This window comes from Eurypyga helias, unplaced genomic scaffold (genome assembly GCF_000690775.1).
Source record: "Eurypyga helias isolate BGI_N326 unplaced genomic scaffold, ASM69077v1 scaffold34981, whole genome shotgun sequence".
In the NCBI taxonomy this organism is placed as follows: Eukaryota; Metazoa; Chordata; class Aves; order Eurypygiformes; family Eurypygidae; genus Eurypyga; species Eurypyga helias.
This window is the reverse complement of record NW_010232064.1, coordinates 31,430-47,083: the sequence shown is the minus strand read 5'-3', so window position 1 is coordinate 47,083 and position 15,654 is coordinate 31,430. Positions and strand designations below refer to the sequence as shown.

General features: G+C 41.5%; 1 protein-coding gene across 1 annotated transcript; it reads left to right on the top strand.

Annotated features, from left to right (window-relative positions):
• Window positions 1-99: 99 nt before the first annotated feature.
• On the top strand, window positions 100-14,656 carry PLEKHA8 (pleckstrin homology domain containing, family A (phosphoinositide binding specific) member 8; the record flags this gene model as incomplete). The annotated part of the gene is made up of 12 exons (XM_010161293.1): window positions 100-262; window positions 2,224-2,348; window positions 3,752-3,910; window positions 4,774-4,814; window positions 5,525-5,682; window positions 8,217-8,376; window positions 8,795-8,880; window positions 9,526-9,584; window positions 10,837-10,967; window positions 11,450-11,520; window positions 13,531-13,592; window positions 14,459-14,656. Coding segments are annotated over 12 exons (1,413 nt in total), but the record flags the coding sequence as incomplete, so codon positions are not given.
• Between the last annotated feature and the right edge of the window lie 998 nt (window positions 14,657-15,654).

Below are 15,654 nucleotides of genomic sequence, written 5' to 3'. Positions count from 1 at the left end.
AACCATTCTATGATTCTATGTTTGACCTGCCACCTAACATATCTGTTGGGATATTCGGTTGGGCTGGGAAGGGCTGAGAGGCTGGTCTGAAATCTGTTTCTTCCAGTTCATCCTGCAGATAACACACGAATGGACTTGATCATCCCAGGAGAGCAATACTTCTATTTGAAGGCAAGAAATGCAGTTGAAAGGCAAAAGTGGCTGGTTGCGCTGGGAACTGCCAAAGCCTGTCTGACCGACAGCAGGACGCAGAAGGAAAAAGGCAAGAACACCCTTTTGCTGGCACATACTGTTTGCTTTTTATTGCTCCATCCTTATCCTAATAGATGTACACACAAAGATGACAAAATCCATGCCTGAGCTCTGTCCAATCTGTGCTGTGAGTCTTTGGTGCCACTAAAAGCCAAGCCATGTGAGAACTCTAGCTAGAAATCTCAGGTGTTAACTGTCAGTGCAGGGATTTGAAAGTTTTGGCTTTTCCTTAAAATATACGATGCATAAATAATTTGCAAACCATGTGCTGATGGCCTCTGTTAATACAAGAGGTGAGTAGCTTCTGGCTACGGGTCACTGGGACGCAGACTGTGCATGAAGGTAAGACCCTCTCCTTGTGCAACTGTCTTAGTGTGATGACCCAGCCTCTCATACCAGTGGCTCTTGAGCTTTGGAGTTCCTCTGACCCTTTCCTTCTGTGTTGTAATTGGGTTGTCTTGTGCACTTCGAGAAACCCTTGGCAATTAAAATAGAGGTGTCCAATTGGTTTCAAATGTGCGTACTAGTGTTCGGAAACTGAAATCTGATCATGATCAGGCTGTGAAAATGAATTCACTTCCCTCTTTGCTTTCACCAACAATCTCACTTTCACTCCAATAAAACCACTCTGCTTACAAGTGTGGTGTTATTCATGAGTCAGCGTGAGACTTCATGCTTCAGCCTTGCGTAACCTCAGCACAATGACTATGCCGAAGGTGGAAAACCAGCAAATTATTGTTAATATATCAGCGATCCTCAGCAAATGCAGGGGGGGCAGGCACTTCTTTTTCCCTGAGGTAAGGTGTTGCTTCTCCTCTTAACCTTATATGAATCTTCACCAGGCTTTGCATGTACCAGTTCAAAACAAGTCAGAACTGAGCAGAAGATGCTACAGTAGAGTCCTGCACAAAGTAGAGATCTGATATGCAGCACCTAGAAATGGAACAAAGTTACGTCTATAAACTGACATACTGTAGCGCAGGGTGAAAAGCTACTGATGTATTTGCAGAACTAAACTGTCTTATTAACAGCCAAATTTAATTTATTTTGTAATTCTGAACTCTAATGTCAAAAAATTACTTCTGAAAAATATCAGATTGACTTTAGTCATGTCTGGGTTAGTCTGCTCAGTTCTGCACTCTCCAGTACAAGAAACATATGGACATACTGGAGTGTGTCCAGTAAAGGGCCACTAAGATGATTAAAGGAAATATCTGATGGGAGAGCATAAGAAAGGTGGAGCCAGGCTCTTCTCAGTGAATGGACAAGAGGAAATGGGCATAGATTTAAATATAAGCAACTCCATTGAGACATAAGCAAAAATGTTTATATTGTGAGGATAAGGAAGCACTAAAACAGGTTGCACGGAGAGGTTATGGAGTCTCTGTCCTTGGCAGTGTTCAAAACCTGACTACACATGGCCCTGAGCGATGTGCTCTGGCTGACCCTGCTTTGAACAGGAGAGTAGGACTAGTGTGTCTTCAGTGATGCCTTCCATACCTCAACCATTCTGTGATTCAAGGATATATATTAAATTAATCCCTTTGTGTTGGAGAGCATGCATCTTTTCCCTCCAGTGTTTTCTACCCAGAACCCTGATCTTTTAATTCACAGTGTAATTGTTTGCACCTTAAACTAGTTAGTGAAAAATCTTGTATGTAAGGGGTTTATCCTGATTAAAAGGTCTGTTAAGGTCAAATATTGTGCACTTGCTTTCTCTTGGTGTCCTAAGTCTAGGAACATACTGTTCCTGTCTATGATGGCAAATAATGAAACAGTATTTTACCTGTCAGGAGCATAATTTATGACCAACCCACCTCATCTTTTTGAGTTGATAAAAAATATTTTGAAATAAGGAAGTATTGATTGAATTGGATTAGATAAATACTATTTCAGCAACTTTCCAAAACCCTACACTGCAAGATGGATACAATAAATTTAACTCTTTTTTTTTGTTTGTTTTGCTTTCAGAGTTCACAGAAAACACAGAAGCCTTGAAAACTAAAATGTCTGAACTTAGACTGTACTGTAACCTCCTTGTTCAGCAAGTGCAAAAAACGAAGGAAGCCAGCATTTCTGGTGTGTCAGAACCAGAGGTACAGCTCTATTTTTGGTGTAGACCACACCTGTAAAGTCCCGAGCATTGTCAACTCTTCTAGTATTCACTCACAGTTACTTAATATTGCACCCTCTTTCTGCAGAGTACTGGTGGGAAATAATGTACCCACACAACAGTGTTTGTTTAAACGGAGTAATACTGTTTTGTTGCAAATAGCGTTCCCTGTGTTGGGGGAGCAGGTATGATATATGTTACCTACATAATATCATCTCTGTAGGTGATTGTGTGTATATAGTCGATCAAAAAAGCAAAAGATTTTTGTATAAAAATGTAACTTGCAAGAAGCGCACGTTTGTCTGCCCCCAAGTCATTAATATCCTCAGCAAAACAATTCGGTTCACAACCAAAACCATTAGAAGGTCAAGAGACAATGCAGACCACAAAAAAAAAAGCAAAGTTGCTAGGAAGAACTTCCTGATTAGCCTTGCAGGTTAAAGTTTCAAACCTCCCACGTCTTCCTGACCAAAGGACCCTCATTTAAGAGGAGCCTCCTAATGACAATGATCTGCCCCTTGCTTTGAGAGAGCAAAGAAGTCTAAAGAAGGATGCATGTTGCTTGTGACAGAAGCTGATGTGGGGTTCGAGGATGCCTCCCACTGGAGACATGTGTCCTCAGGTGTAGGACAGGCAAGCAAAACACTTGTATGTCCAAACCATCTCCATAAAGATACCTCATAAACTGCTTATGGTGGATTAACAGTGTAGAGGCATGATGTAGTACAAAAATGACTAAAAGGTGCTGCTAAAACCTGTAGCTCACAGGTTTTGACAACAAACAGGTAATGTGATGTTTATCCAGCTCATAGTTCATGTTTCTGGGGGAAAACTTGCTTTCCCTGATCTCACCACTATCTAACTAGAAAGATTTATTACTAAAAGCATTTCAGCATCAATAACTGCACTTTGCAGAGATGAAGAGTATTGTGGCAATGTGATACTTCATTCTGCCTGTTTTTCTATTGCCGTAATTTTTTGTACATGGGATTTTTGAAATTATTATCTGCAGGTCATTTTGTATCTATTTCATTTGTTTACTTTTCATTTCTTCTGTCAGTGTTGTCTTCTGGAATGCCACTGATGAAATACTAAGCCTTGATGTATTCATACACTTAACATCAGATATAAATAACCTAGAGGCATTGCTTTTAAAATGCAAGCAGACTGGGCCTGTTGTACTGAGAGGCTGGTGTGAGGGGTAATGCTATGAGGGGGCATAGCCGCAGCAATAAGTGATGCCAGTTCTCTGAGCAGCTGACACATTGCATTTAATTCATGTTAAACAGAAATCATGACAGTAGCAGCTGTGGGCTTTGTAGACATTAGTTGCTCCACGTTGATGTTCTGTGGTGAGTCTGACTTTCAATTGGTTTCTTTCCACAGAGTGGAATTGATATGGGAGCTCTGTTAAAATCAACCTGTGACACCTTCCTGAAGACTCTTGAAGAATGTATGCAAATTGCAAATACTGCCTTCACTTCTGAGTTACTGCATCAGACCCCGCCTGGATCCCCACATCTAGCAGTTCTCCGAACGAACAAGGTAAGGGCCGCTACCCTTTTTGTTGTCTCAGCAGGGATGGTAAGGTGCTCTTTCGTAAAGTAGCACTTGCAGAAGTAGGGAATGTGTTTTTACACATATTATAGCTAGTAGTCCTTCACTCTGCTATTTCTTGTGGTTTGAAAGTGATGTGACCAGTATCTTAATGATAGGTGAAAGTTCCTAAGCATTAACTTTCAGGACCTCATCCAGCTGCAGGCAGTGGTGTTTCAAAGTACTGGGGCTGTATGGCAAGTTGGTCCATTGTGAGAGCTCACAGCAATTATTACTCTTGTAAGCTGCTGCCCCATCGGATCTGTGGTAGTATGCCAACAGGAGCCTCTGAGCTTGTTTTTTTTAATGACAAGGACACTTTCTTGAATCCTGGATCCCCAACTACATACGCAAAACTGGAGCATCTCTGGCCAACAGCAGATTAAGGTGTATGTAGGAAGGCAGATGCATCGCTGCACCTGGGGAGTGAAATTACTTCACCATACTGAGTATCAGGCCTCACATTTCTTCTGTTTTTTCATGGTTTTTTTTCTAAGTAAAGAAAACACCGTTGCAAAGAAAACTCACTGCCTTGTTTCTTTTCTACATGCTGTATGGTATCTCACCTGACACTTGCTAGCTAGCTTCTGAAAGAAGGCTCATGGCTTGCCTTTTTTTCTTTTTTTTTTTTTTAAATTTTCAATATTTTAATGGGGTAATAATGTAGCACTATTTTTTTGTTTGTATGTATAGTACCTTCAGGTCAGAGAATTAGTGAGCATATGCTTAGCTTTTCAGCTGTTTTGAGTTTGAGAAGCACGATACAATCTTCTTGCTTTAAAGAGTATTCTCCCTCCCCGCTTATCTTACAGGTAAAGCATTCTGTCTTGTCCAGTCACACCTCAGTGGAAAGGTATAATAAGTCTTCACTATCAATTTTCCTTCTAATCTGTTCTTGGTAGTGTCTGTTTTTTCCGTATTTTTTTCTCTAACATTACTAGTACTGGATGCAGGTGAAATTGTATTGCTCTGAGCAGTGTACTTGGAAGCAGACAAAACCACAAAAGGGAGTTAGCTCACCCCACTTTGTGTCTATTCTATATCAGCCCTTTCCCTTTTATTTTTCTCAGCTGTCCACTTGGTGACTTACTGGTCACTCCCTAGCCTGCTCTCTCCCACTTCACTGCTCTTTCTTGCATCTTGGATTCCATTCCAGAAGCTCATAAAATTGTTGATGGAGAGACGGATGTGATTTGTGGAAAATGGCAAGGGTATATATTTTAAAGCATTTATGAGGGGCTATTCTTTTAGCTACAATACCTGCCTGTGATTTTCTTTTTTGCAATCAATTGTATTTTTTTTCATTATGTCTCTTTTTAATAAAGGTCACTGTAAATATATTCAAATTCTGCAAACTGAGGTTGAATCGTTAATCCTACTTGCTGTAAAGAGCTGCCTGGTTCCTTTTATTATTTTAGACAAGTTCTTTTGCTCAGAGCAGCCTGTGACAGCCTATAATTTCTGTCAACTATTTTTCTCTTATTGTTATTTGTGTGTTTTCGCAGGAAGAAGCTTACTAAGCGATGTTTTATACACTAACCATTATTCTTTCCCTTTATTCAGGCAGATGGAATTGAACCCCTGTGAAAATGGCTCTGTAAAAGCAGAAATGAACCATCAAGAGCAAACCCTTATTAAAAATCTGGAATGTTTAAACTTGGAAACAAATGAGGGGAGCAGTGATGTTTTTGTTGAAGATCACATAGCAGAGGTTTTGGCAGGTAAATATATGCCCCGCCTTTTATCCAGGATCATTACTCTTTAAGTCTAAGTGGAGGGAGGTGTAGGCTGCCTGTGAGAGTGCTGATACCTTGCTTCTCAGTAGAGGGAATGTCAGTATACGTTAGTCTGATGTCTGCCTCTTGTGAAGTCTTCCCAGCATAGCTCCTGCCCTTTTTGATAGCTGACTTGGGACTGAGTGGGGAAGGAATTTAAACATTCTTTCTTGGACAAGTGGAGGCTCTTCTATATGCTGATTGACATGCGTAACAACGCAGCCTGGCAGAGCTTGGGCTCTCCTTGCACTGTGGATAGACATGTTATTCCCAGAGGCCTTCCGCTGGGAATGCCAGCACCTCTGCTAGTATGTAGGGCTGCACTGTCAGAAGAGGGGGATTGAAGCTTTCTGTGCGTGTCTTGGAGGGGTTGACCTCATAGTTGCTCTTGGTTGCTCTGCCATTTCTTTATGGAAAATTAATCCTTTTTCTGCAACTAAGTGTTCTAGAAAGCACCTTATTTCTTCCAATACCTTAGCAATAGTGTGAAGCTTAGATTTGTGTGTGAGTTCAGTAAAATATGCTTGAACTGATTCAGTGTAGCTATGTTGGATGGAATTTTTTGTTGGGGGCTGCTGAACTTAATTTTGGTAAGTCTGTACAAGTAACGTGATTTCTGCTTGTCCTGGTGAATAAACTGTATCATTCTTGAACAGCAGCCTTCTCTGCCTGGCCATTATTCCCAAACATACATACGCAGTCAGGTGAATCAGCTGAGTTTTTTAAGCCCAAGTTGACGAACATGGTGATTTTTGCTGTTACATGGGTAACAGCAAATTTTGGAATTTTTCCCATTTCTGTAACTGGTGTTGTGTATTGTGCAGAATAACATGCATGTGTCACCATGTACTACAAGAATACAGTGCTAAAGCAAGGAGATGAAACTAATTCAAAGGGGGTTGTTGGTATCATTTAGCTACTGAGGCTGTTCCTGTGCAAAAAAAAAAAAAAAAAAGATAAGAGCGTACCCCCTCGTGGGTAGGCATGTCTGACTTGGAGAGTTTTGCTGGTCATACAGGCTGGAAGAGGATGTCCTGTGCCATCCATCTGGGATGGGCTGACCCAGCCAGCTTGGGGCTCCGTCTCACTGATGGCTGTATTTGGGTGGCCCTTGTAAGCCCAGGAGCTCTGCCCTGTTTCAGATACTCTTCCCTCTCCTCTGCTAAGAACAGTCAATCTTAGAAACGCTCAAGCATTTAAGTCCTGTAAGAAATTTCTTTTTGTCATTTAGTGCTGACGGTGTTTGCAGTTTCAGCAGACCCCAGGCTTTATGCATGGCACTCCTGTGGCATCACTGTGGACTTGGGCAGTTTCTCTACTCACCAGCCTGCGTGTCTGGGTGAAGGACAGATGGGTGACACCCCTCAAAGTCTAGTTCCTCAGTAGAGTCACTGTTCCTGTGAATAAGGCATGGTCAGTGATGGCTGAGGCCATTTTTTTCTGCCCTGAGAACACTGAAGTCTTGTTGCTGTTACTGGGTATGAGTGATTCTTTTCTTCACCCAGCACCAGGCTTATTTAGTAGCTCAGCAAGTAATAGGGAAAGCTGCAAGTTTGTTTTCAGGCTTTGCTCACAGGAAGATAGTTCATTGCAGCTGGATCCCTTCAGCTAGAAGCTTAGTTCCACTTCAGGTCTGTAAGTCCTCACTGGCCTTTGAAAGTATTCCTTTCCTGGAGAGACATGTACCCTGAGAAATTTTGGATGTTAGTGTGGCAGCAAGACGTGCCATGGCCATGGCTTGTGCATCACAGATGCTGTGAATATAGCACTTTTGCTTCTTGACTTGTTCTCTCTACTTCTCCATGTGGTCAGGTCTTACCGTGCATGGGATGTGACCTTTCTTGGGGTGTCTATTCCCTCCAAAGGAAGACAAAGTCTTAAAGAAATAAACCAGAGCACAGCAGGGCAAGAGGCAACTGGAACTTTTTCTGGGAAGTTTTAAAGATATTCCTACAAATCGGGGAGAACATAGAAGCCTTTAATATCATGGCAGTACCCATCTAGGCAGCCAGTGTACTTATCAGAATGAGCAAACAAGTCACTATTATTCTTTTGCCTTTGGAAATGCGCTGTGCCACTTTATCAGTGGTGGGGAAGTAACAGCATGTGAGAAGTAATCTCTCTTCCAAGGAGATGAGTCTGATCCCTGCTGCACCCAATCACTTCTTAAAATGCTTCTCTCGTGTTGCTGTCCTTGCTGGGGATGTGTGGGCTCACCTGCATTGGGGCCTGGGCCTTGGTCTGTCTGATTAAAGAAATGGGGAGATGACTGGTTGAAATGGGGTCTGAGCACCTCATAGTATGGGAATGGGGGTGAGAGTCATGGTGCTGGCAAGGAAAGCTTTTAAACTTGCATGATCCAGACATCCACGTGCCTTCCTTCGAATAGAACATGTCTTAAGGAACAGGAATAACAACATGAGTGTGTGCCTGTTTTCTTTTCCTATTTTTGTTTTTCTTCTGTTTCCTATAAATATAAGGCATTGAAGAAGATGGAGAGAACAAGCTGCAAGTTGTAGAAAGGTTTGGTGCTCACAAGTTGCTGCAGTCGGAAATGGATTCTTTAAGTGAATTGACTCTGTGTGAGGAAGACGGATATGAAAATGATTCTCCCACGTTCTTCAGTGTCATGAGCAATAGGTAGTACATGGTGCAGACGTAAATTACAAGGATTATTGGAACTTTAAGCCCTTAACTGACTCATTTTTAAGTCTGTTCTGCCTGTGGAGCTGTATTTGCTGAGATTATTTAACAAGACTGCATACAGCAGAGTAATTTAGTAAGATATCCTTTGTATAACTGTCCACAGAGAGTGGAGTGGGAGATTTTTCCTTGGTTATAATTACAGGCCTTGCTTAAGTGCTACCGAATGTGTATTTTCTGCAGTCATTTACTTAAACCTGGTGAAACAAAAGTGATGCTGGTGGTTCCATGTTTGTAAATTTTACCTATATGCAAGTGAATTGCACGTGAATATATGAAATGTCATTTTACCTTTGGAAGTTGCACAGAAGGAGTTGTTAAGGGAACAATCTTTTCTGCTTGTTCTGGGCACCAGGTTCAGTGATATTGAACTTCGGGAGGAGGAGGGCATACCAACAGAAGAGTTTCTGGAGTCGTGTTATGCAATTGTGCCCGTTCTGGGTAAGCAGTTCTTTCTTTTCATGTTGGGGGTGCATCTGACTGCTTTTGACTCTCACAGCTGGCAGCTGTGAGAAAAGTTGGAGCAGTTGGTTTGGAGCATTTGTTTCTTTGTTAAAGTGATAGAGTAGAAGTAGTTTCTATCAGCAGAATCCATTTGACTGTTAGCGGAAGATGTTTCTTGCTCTTTTGCTTTGTAGAGGGTCCACTCTCATTTAGAGGGGAGCCATGCATAAGCTGCCTGGAAATCTACGGGTGTACCTGAAACAGCAGTTTCTTGCCCTAAAAAGAGCAGTGTGGAATGCCTTGCCTGTCTAATACTGCTGACAGCACATCATCAGCTGTGCTAGCTATTGCTGCTATTTGATTTTTCCAAAGACTTCTGTCTCCAGCTAGTGCAGCCCCCCACCTGCTTAGCACCTGCATCAGTTAGTAGGTGTGAGGACCCTGAAGCATGCATCCTTTTGAAGACTTCCAAATTGTAGGTCAATGTATTTTAACAGTGGTATCAACTGGCATGTGTCAGTTCTTACTGTTCTCCTCCCATCTAGAAGGATTTTTAAGAGAGTAAATGAAATTAATTATTACTAAGACATGAGAACTGGAAAAAGACACAATTTTAAAATATGGATGTGTTTTGTTTTCTAGACAAGCTGGGACCAACTGTTTTTGCACCTGTTAAAATGGATTTTGTGGGTAACATCAAGGTAACAGCTTATTTCTAACACTTTTTTTTTAAAAAAACCAAAATATCTATTTTAGTTACTAAAGTTCAAGAATCTTTGTTGTAGGAATCGGTACTGGAATGCTATTTAATATTTGGCAATGTTACCATCTGTCAGATCAGAATGCTGAAATGTCCCTAATTCTGTTCTTACAGTACATGCTGTGTTTAATAAATCCAGCTGTTGTGGACAAACTTATAAAATACTTGATTGCATGCAAAGTAAAACATCTGTTACACCTGATAAATTTGACTTTGATTCTGACCTGAATAGGTTGCAATGATAGCAATATTGACTTCAGACTGTAAAACAAACTGGGAGGGAGGGAAAAAACCTCTTTCCTCAAACAAGTAGGAGCAAATTAGTGCATTAAGAAGGAGCTTCACAGCAGGTTGGGGCAGACCCTGCAGCTTTGGCTCTTGTTCTGACTGTCCTTCCAGCTCCAAGCCTGAAAAGGTTTGCAGCGCTACTTGTGAGACAATATGTATATACATAGTGAGACTTTTTATAGATTTTCTTTCAAGGAAAATTAAGAAAAGCAAAACATACCTCTGGAGTGTATGATAAGGAACACTACATCCATTCAGATTTGTTCAGTGCAAAGTATGGCCGTTACGCACTTATCTTGCTGAAGGTAGCCACTGAAAGACTGAAAATAGCAAGAAGGAAGAATGCTATTTAAAAAAAAAACCTGAATATTTATTGTCAGGTGACAGGCAGCTGCTCCTTTAATGTAGAAGAAAGCTCTGTTTAACCCCTTCATATATCTTCCCTTTTTTTTTTTGTGAGAGTTGTTTATAACAAGCTTTGTAGTAAATTAAAAAGCTTAAGCATGCCGATGGCCACCAAGTGTAACTGAGAGTTGGCAGCTTAGCAGTTGTCAGAAGGTACCTCATCTTGCTTGTACCCGAAGCTTGGGCAAATGGGACTTCACTCAGAGAGCAGGTTGTGTTAACTCCTTTACACTGGTGTCAAGGATGCCATGTTAACCTAAAGTGTTATGTCAGAAATGGCAGGTTCTGTATAAATCTTTTGACAGATGCTTTTCTTGGTTGCGGTAGCCAGATGTGTCTGGGGTTGTGCCCAGTGGGGCAGGCAAGCTGTGCTGTGGGGAGTGTGTGTAGCTGGGGAGCTGTGGCATCCTTTTGCAGGGAAGAGTCCTGGTAAATAGGTGGTATTTATAGGACAGGCCGGTGTTTGGTCTTAAAAGCCTAAAGCTTGTGTTTTTCTTTAGAAAATAAACCAGAAATTTATAACCAACAAAGAAGAGTTTGATACCCTTCAGAAGATAGTGCTCCATGAAGTGAATGCTGGCGTAGCACAAGTTAGAAACTCTGCTACGGAGGCTCTCCTGTGGCTGAAAAGGTAATGGCCTCATAATTACTTACACCATGAGCGGCTGAGGTGGAACGGGGGACCTTTCACCAGTGCAAACTTACCTGTGTGGAACAAACCAGTTACTTTCCACAGACTTCTTCAAACTGACTAGGTTCAAGATTAATGTTTTGCCTGTGGATGTATTGCTGCAACTTTGCCGACAGGGCTGAAAAAGCGATGGCAGGCAACCTTTTCCCATCAAAGTGAAGTTGCAGTGAGTGACTGAGCCTGCTGGGCTAGAGCATCGGGCAGGTGATTTCAGGCTGCAGCAGAAATGTTTTGGCGAAATGTTTTTCCTTGGGCTAGGAGAGAGGCTGGAGGAGGTGGCTGCAGTTTTTTCTTTCAGATTGAAAATGGCACCGTAATTCTGAGTTTTATTGCACTTCTGGCTTGTATTGCAAATTTTGGGGCTTTGCCATACATACTTTGGGTTAATGATTTCTTTTTATTTTGTGCGTTCATCCTGACAGAGGCTTAAAGTTCTTGAAAGGGTTTTTGACGGAAGTGAAGAATGGGGAAAAGAATATCCAAACAGCTCTGAGTAAGTGCTAGTTGCTTTATTCTTCATGTGCTTCTGAATTTACATACTTGGGTATTTTCCTTCCTGTGTTTTCTTCAGTGACTAATGATGCAAGTAATCTCCAAGACACAACTTTCTTGAAAACTGCAGTTTTTGAAAATGGCTGTCTCCAGGCAGATTACTAGATAGCTGGTCGATGTTGATTTAATAGCAGATAAGAATTGCTTTATTTGTCATACTTCTGGCATGGAAGACAGCCATATCTTAGGGGGGGAGAAAAAAGTATTTTGTCTCATTCCATTTTCTCTACTGGTTTGCAGCGGGACCACTCCCAAATTTATAGTTGCTCTTTGTGGGTCTTTTTTCAGTTCCTTGTGAGATTGGCCATCACTCTCTGAAATCACCTCTTTTCCAGTATGGCTGTGAATTGCCTGTATCAGTTAGAATGGAGTTTGTAACAGAAAAGAAGGCTTTTTAAATTTTTTTTTTCCCCAAGTACACCATTTCTGACACTTACTGAGGCAGGCTAGTGCCCACAGCAAGTATAAAACAAAATACAAACCCCTCTTAGACTTGACTTTATTCCTGAGTAAGTACCTCTCTATACGCATGCAGTCTAATGTTATGATAATCCTTTAAAACAGCTTTAAACCACCTTTTTTAAAAAGCTTTTTTTTAAGCTTCTTCTAGAGAGCTAAGCAGTCATCCTAGAGGATTAGTAAAAAGAGCTACTACACAGAAGCAAGACAGCTCTTAGAAGTAGGACTGTAAATACAGTGCAACCAGATGTGGATGTAAAACACCACGGAAAGTCAAGGCACTTATTTGACCTTCAGAGCCTGAAGGATTCAGCACTGAATTACTTCTTTAATTGCTCTGTGTCTGCAGCAGAGCCACGCTGATGGTTTTTTCTCACTACTTCCTTCTCTTTCTCCCCCTGAAAAGGTCTTCCATAGCTGTGTCACTAGTGTAGCTTAGGTTTATTGTTACAGTTTCTTATTTGGGAGTGGCTGTGCTATACTATACACTTGTATACAAGAGTGTGTGTGTGTGTATATATACACACGAGTATACTATACTCTTTTTCTCCTTATTTAATTGCTCTTACTACTGTATGCTTTTCTGATTCTCAGTCCTACTGTAAAGATAGAAAAGCCACATTCCTTTATAGACTGATAGGTGAAAGAGTACTTCATATTACAGCAAAACTTGTGGCTGTGTTTTACTGACTTTGTACATTCTGCCGTCTTTTGAGCAAATATCCTAAAGCAGCAAAATGTAGAGGTTCTCTCTTTTTCAAGATGAACAGCTCAGGGAAAGTATGATACAATATCAGGTACTTCAAAAAAAAAAAAAATCAACCAGAGGACAAGGATATGAAATTACAACAGTGAGAAACTAAGACTAGGAAGAAATGGCTCAAAGGTGTTTGGGTTTGTATACAGAAAGCTTTGTGTATGAAAGTGAAGATGTGTAAGAACATGATAAGGGCCTTCACCAAAAGTTACACTCGGGGGCACCCACAGTAGAGATCCTAAGGATTATTGTAGCATGGGCCCAGTGCTTTCCGTTCCAATGACCCTCAAAACCTGACCCTCACATGCAAAGAGAGGTTAATGCCTGAGCTAACCACGTCAGTTGAGGCTGGCTAACCATCACGCTGCAGGATTGTTTCACCACGTGTATTATTTTCTCAGACTTGCACTGAACTGAAAACTAGATAGAAGAAGTGTTAGTCGTGAAGCACAGCTAGTCAAAAAGAAAAATTGCATTTGCCTTCCTGTCTGTTAGAACACTAACTTGCTGTGGATGAGTTGAAGAAGATTTGACAGCAGAGCTGAGACCAATGCAGAAATCCTAAATCTGTCATCTCCTTTCAGTCATAACTTTGGTGCTCAGAAACAGCCATTATTTGCATCCAGTGGCAAGAATATATCCTTAAATAGTTGTTTCTAAGCTTTAAGTTCTCTGTGATGCAAACTTAAAACTGCCATATCACTTGATTTTTGTTTTCTTTTTTCCCCCTTTAAGACAATGCTTATGGAAAGACATTACGGCAGCACCATGGTTGGGTTGTCCGCGGGGTCTTTGCAGTAAGTATTTATCTTAGTTGCTGATAAAGCTGGGGGTCTTGTTAATGTGATCTTATGTTGTGTGTAATTAACAAACCATGGTAGAAGCATTAAAATGAATAGGTTCTCTTGTCAGACCTTATTTTCTAGGGGAGGACTGTGGGTCTCGCTGTGTTCGGTATTGGGCTTTCAGGGTGGAACCTGCTTTCTGGAGCCAAAACAGACAGATCACACTTGCATGCATGTTTTCTTCATTGTGTGTTTTTTTAGCACAGTCTTGCAGGGCTGTTAAATGAAAAAATGAGGCTTTGAGGTTGCTTTTTTTGAGGATTGATCTGTCTTTAGATGTGAGCATTCCAGAAGGGTTAGTGCAGAATGTGTCAGGGAGTGGAATATATTGGCTAGAGGAAATGGTTTATTTTTGTCCAGTCTGGCAGCTCCCCCTCGTGTCTGTCACTGGAAGTTGTCACTGAAATTACAAGAAAAAGAAAAGCCTCATCCAGGCAATCATAAGAGACGTGGGGAAAGCTTTCGAAAGAGGGTTTTGAGAATGGGACTTAGGTGTTGAAGTGTGCGACACTGAGTTGGGAGCTCCCCATGCAAGCTGTACTTTATTTGGGGTTTGTGTTTAATTCACTTCCTAAAAAAATCAGACCTCTCTGGAAATATCTTAAACTGAGAATCTGCACTGAGATAACTTAAAAAAACCCAGAAACTATTAACCTCCCTGTCAGTTAAAAATCTTAACATATGCACATACATATGAATACACCAAAGCTGCGCAATCTAAGTGCAAAGAGGGATGTCTTGTAAGTTTTTTGTGGGTTTAGTTCTGTTTCTTTTTCTGTTCTGTTTTGCAAATCTAAAAGCTTTGCTTCCCGTCCCAGTTAGCTTTAAGGGCAGCTCCAACGTACGACGACTTTGTGGCAGCTCTGTCTGTAGAGGAGTGTGATCCTCAGGAAGAAACATTCTACAGAGGAATGCAGAGGGACCTCAACATTTACTTACCAGCCATGGAAAAGCAGCTAAATATCTTGGACACTCTCTATGAAGTACATGGTTTGGAGTCAGATGAGGTGGTATGACTACAGCAAGACTCTCTTAAAACTTCAGGGACTGTGTCTGTTAACAAAGATTTCTTTCGGTTTGGGTTTTTTTGGGCATCGTTTCTGTTCATTGTATCTTTTCAGGTGGGAATGGTGTTGTGAGTGTTTTTGGCGAAGGGTATGTATGATTTTTTTTTATTAATGCTCGTTTTGTGTTTAAATGCAGAGGTACTGTTTATGTGGGTCATAACTATGTCTGTGATGAATGTTTTTGACTGTTTCTCTCTTACCTGTGGACTCCCTCTCCTCTTCATCTTGTAAAAGTAACAGAGCAGAACTTGGCCTTTCCTCCCATACCTTAGGGGAGATCGCATGTGCAGCGGAGCAGTCAGGATGTCAAGACAGAGCCCAAAGAGGTGCTACTGGCTCTGGCTCTCCCATGCCTTGGGCCCACTCCCTGCAACGCTGTAGGAGGACAGAGGTAGTGAGAGTTACTGTTTCCTTGGTAGCAGAAGAGAAGGGCAGTTAATTCCCAGCTAATAAGGTTCATGGTGAGTTTGTCCCTTAATTTGGGGTTGAAGCTTTTTAATGTAGCACCTCCCCAGATATTAGAGGTCTTCACCACAAGCAGATGCTTAGAAGGCATCCCCAGGTGGTTCCTGAAGCTGGTTCCTGAGCTTCCCCAGGAACCAGCCTTTAAGACAGGGGGTTGTGTTCCCACTGTGCCATGCCCTCTCTGTCAGCTCCTGCCAGTGGGCCACAAGAAATTTGCTGGCACAGCCTGGCCGGGCCTGGCTAATTGCAACAGCGCTTTACACAAGCAGTTGAAGGTCATGTCCGTCATCCTGGTTTATTAAGGTTTTGGTGGGGTTTTCCATTTTGGGTTTAGGGTTTTCTTAAATCAAATACACACAAAAATGTCATGTTTGCTTTTGAAGTGAATACAGCTAGCAGTTTAAAATCAGATTTTATTAGAATCCTTCCTGGGCTGCCATTATGGGCAGAGGCTTCATGGAAGTGGACATGAAATGAGTAAG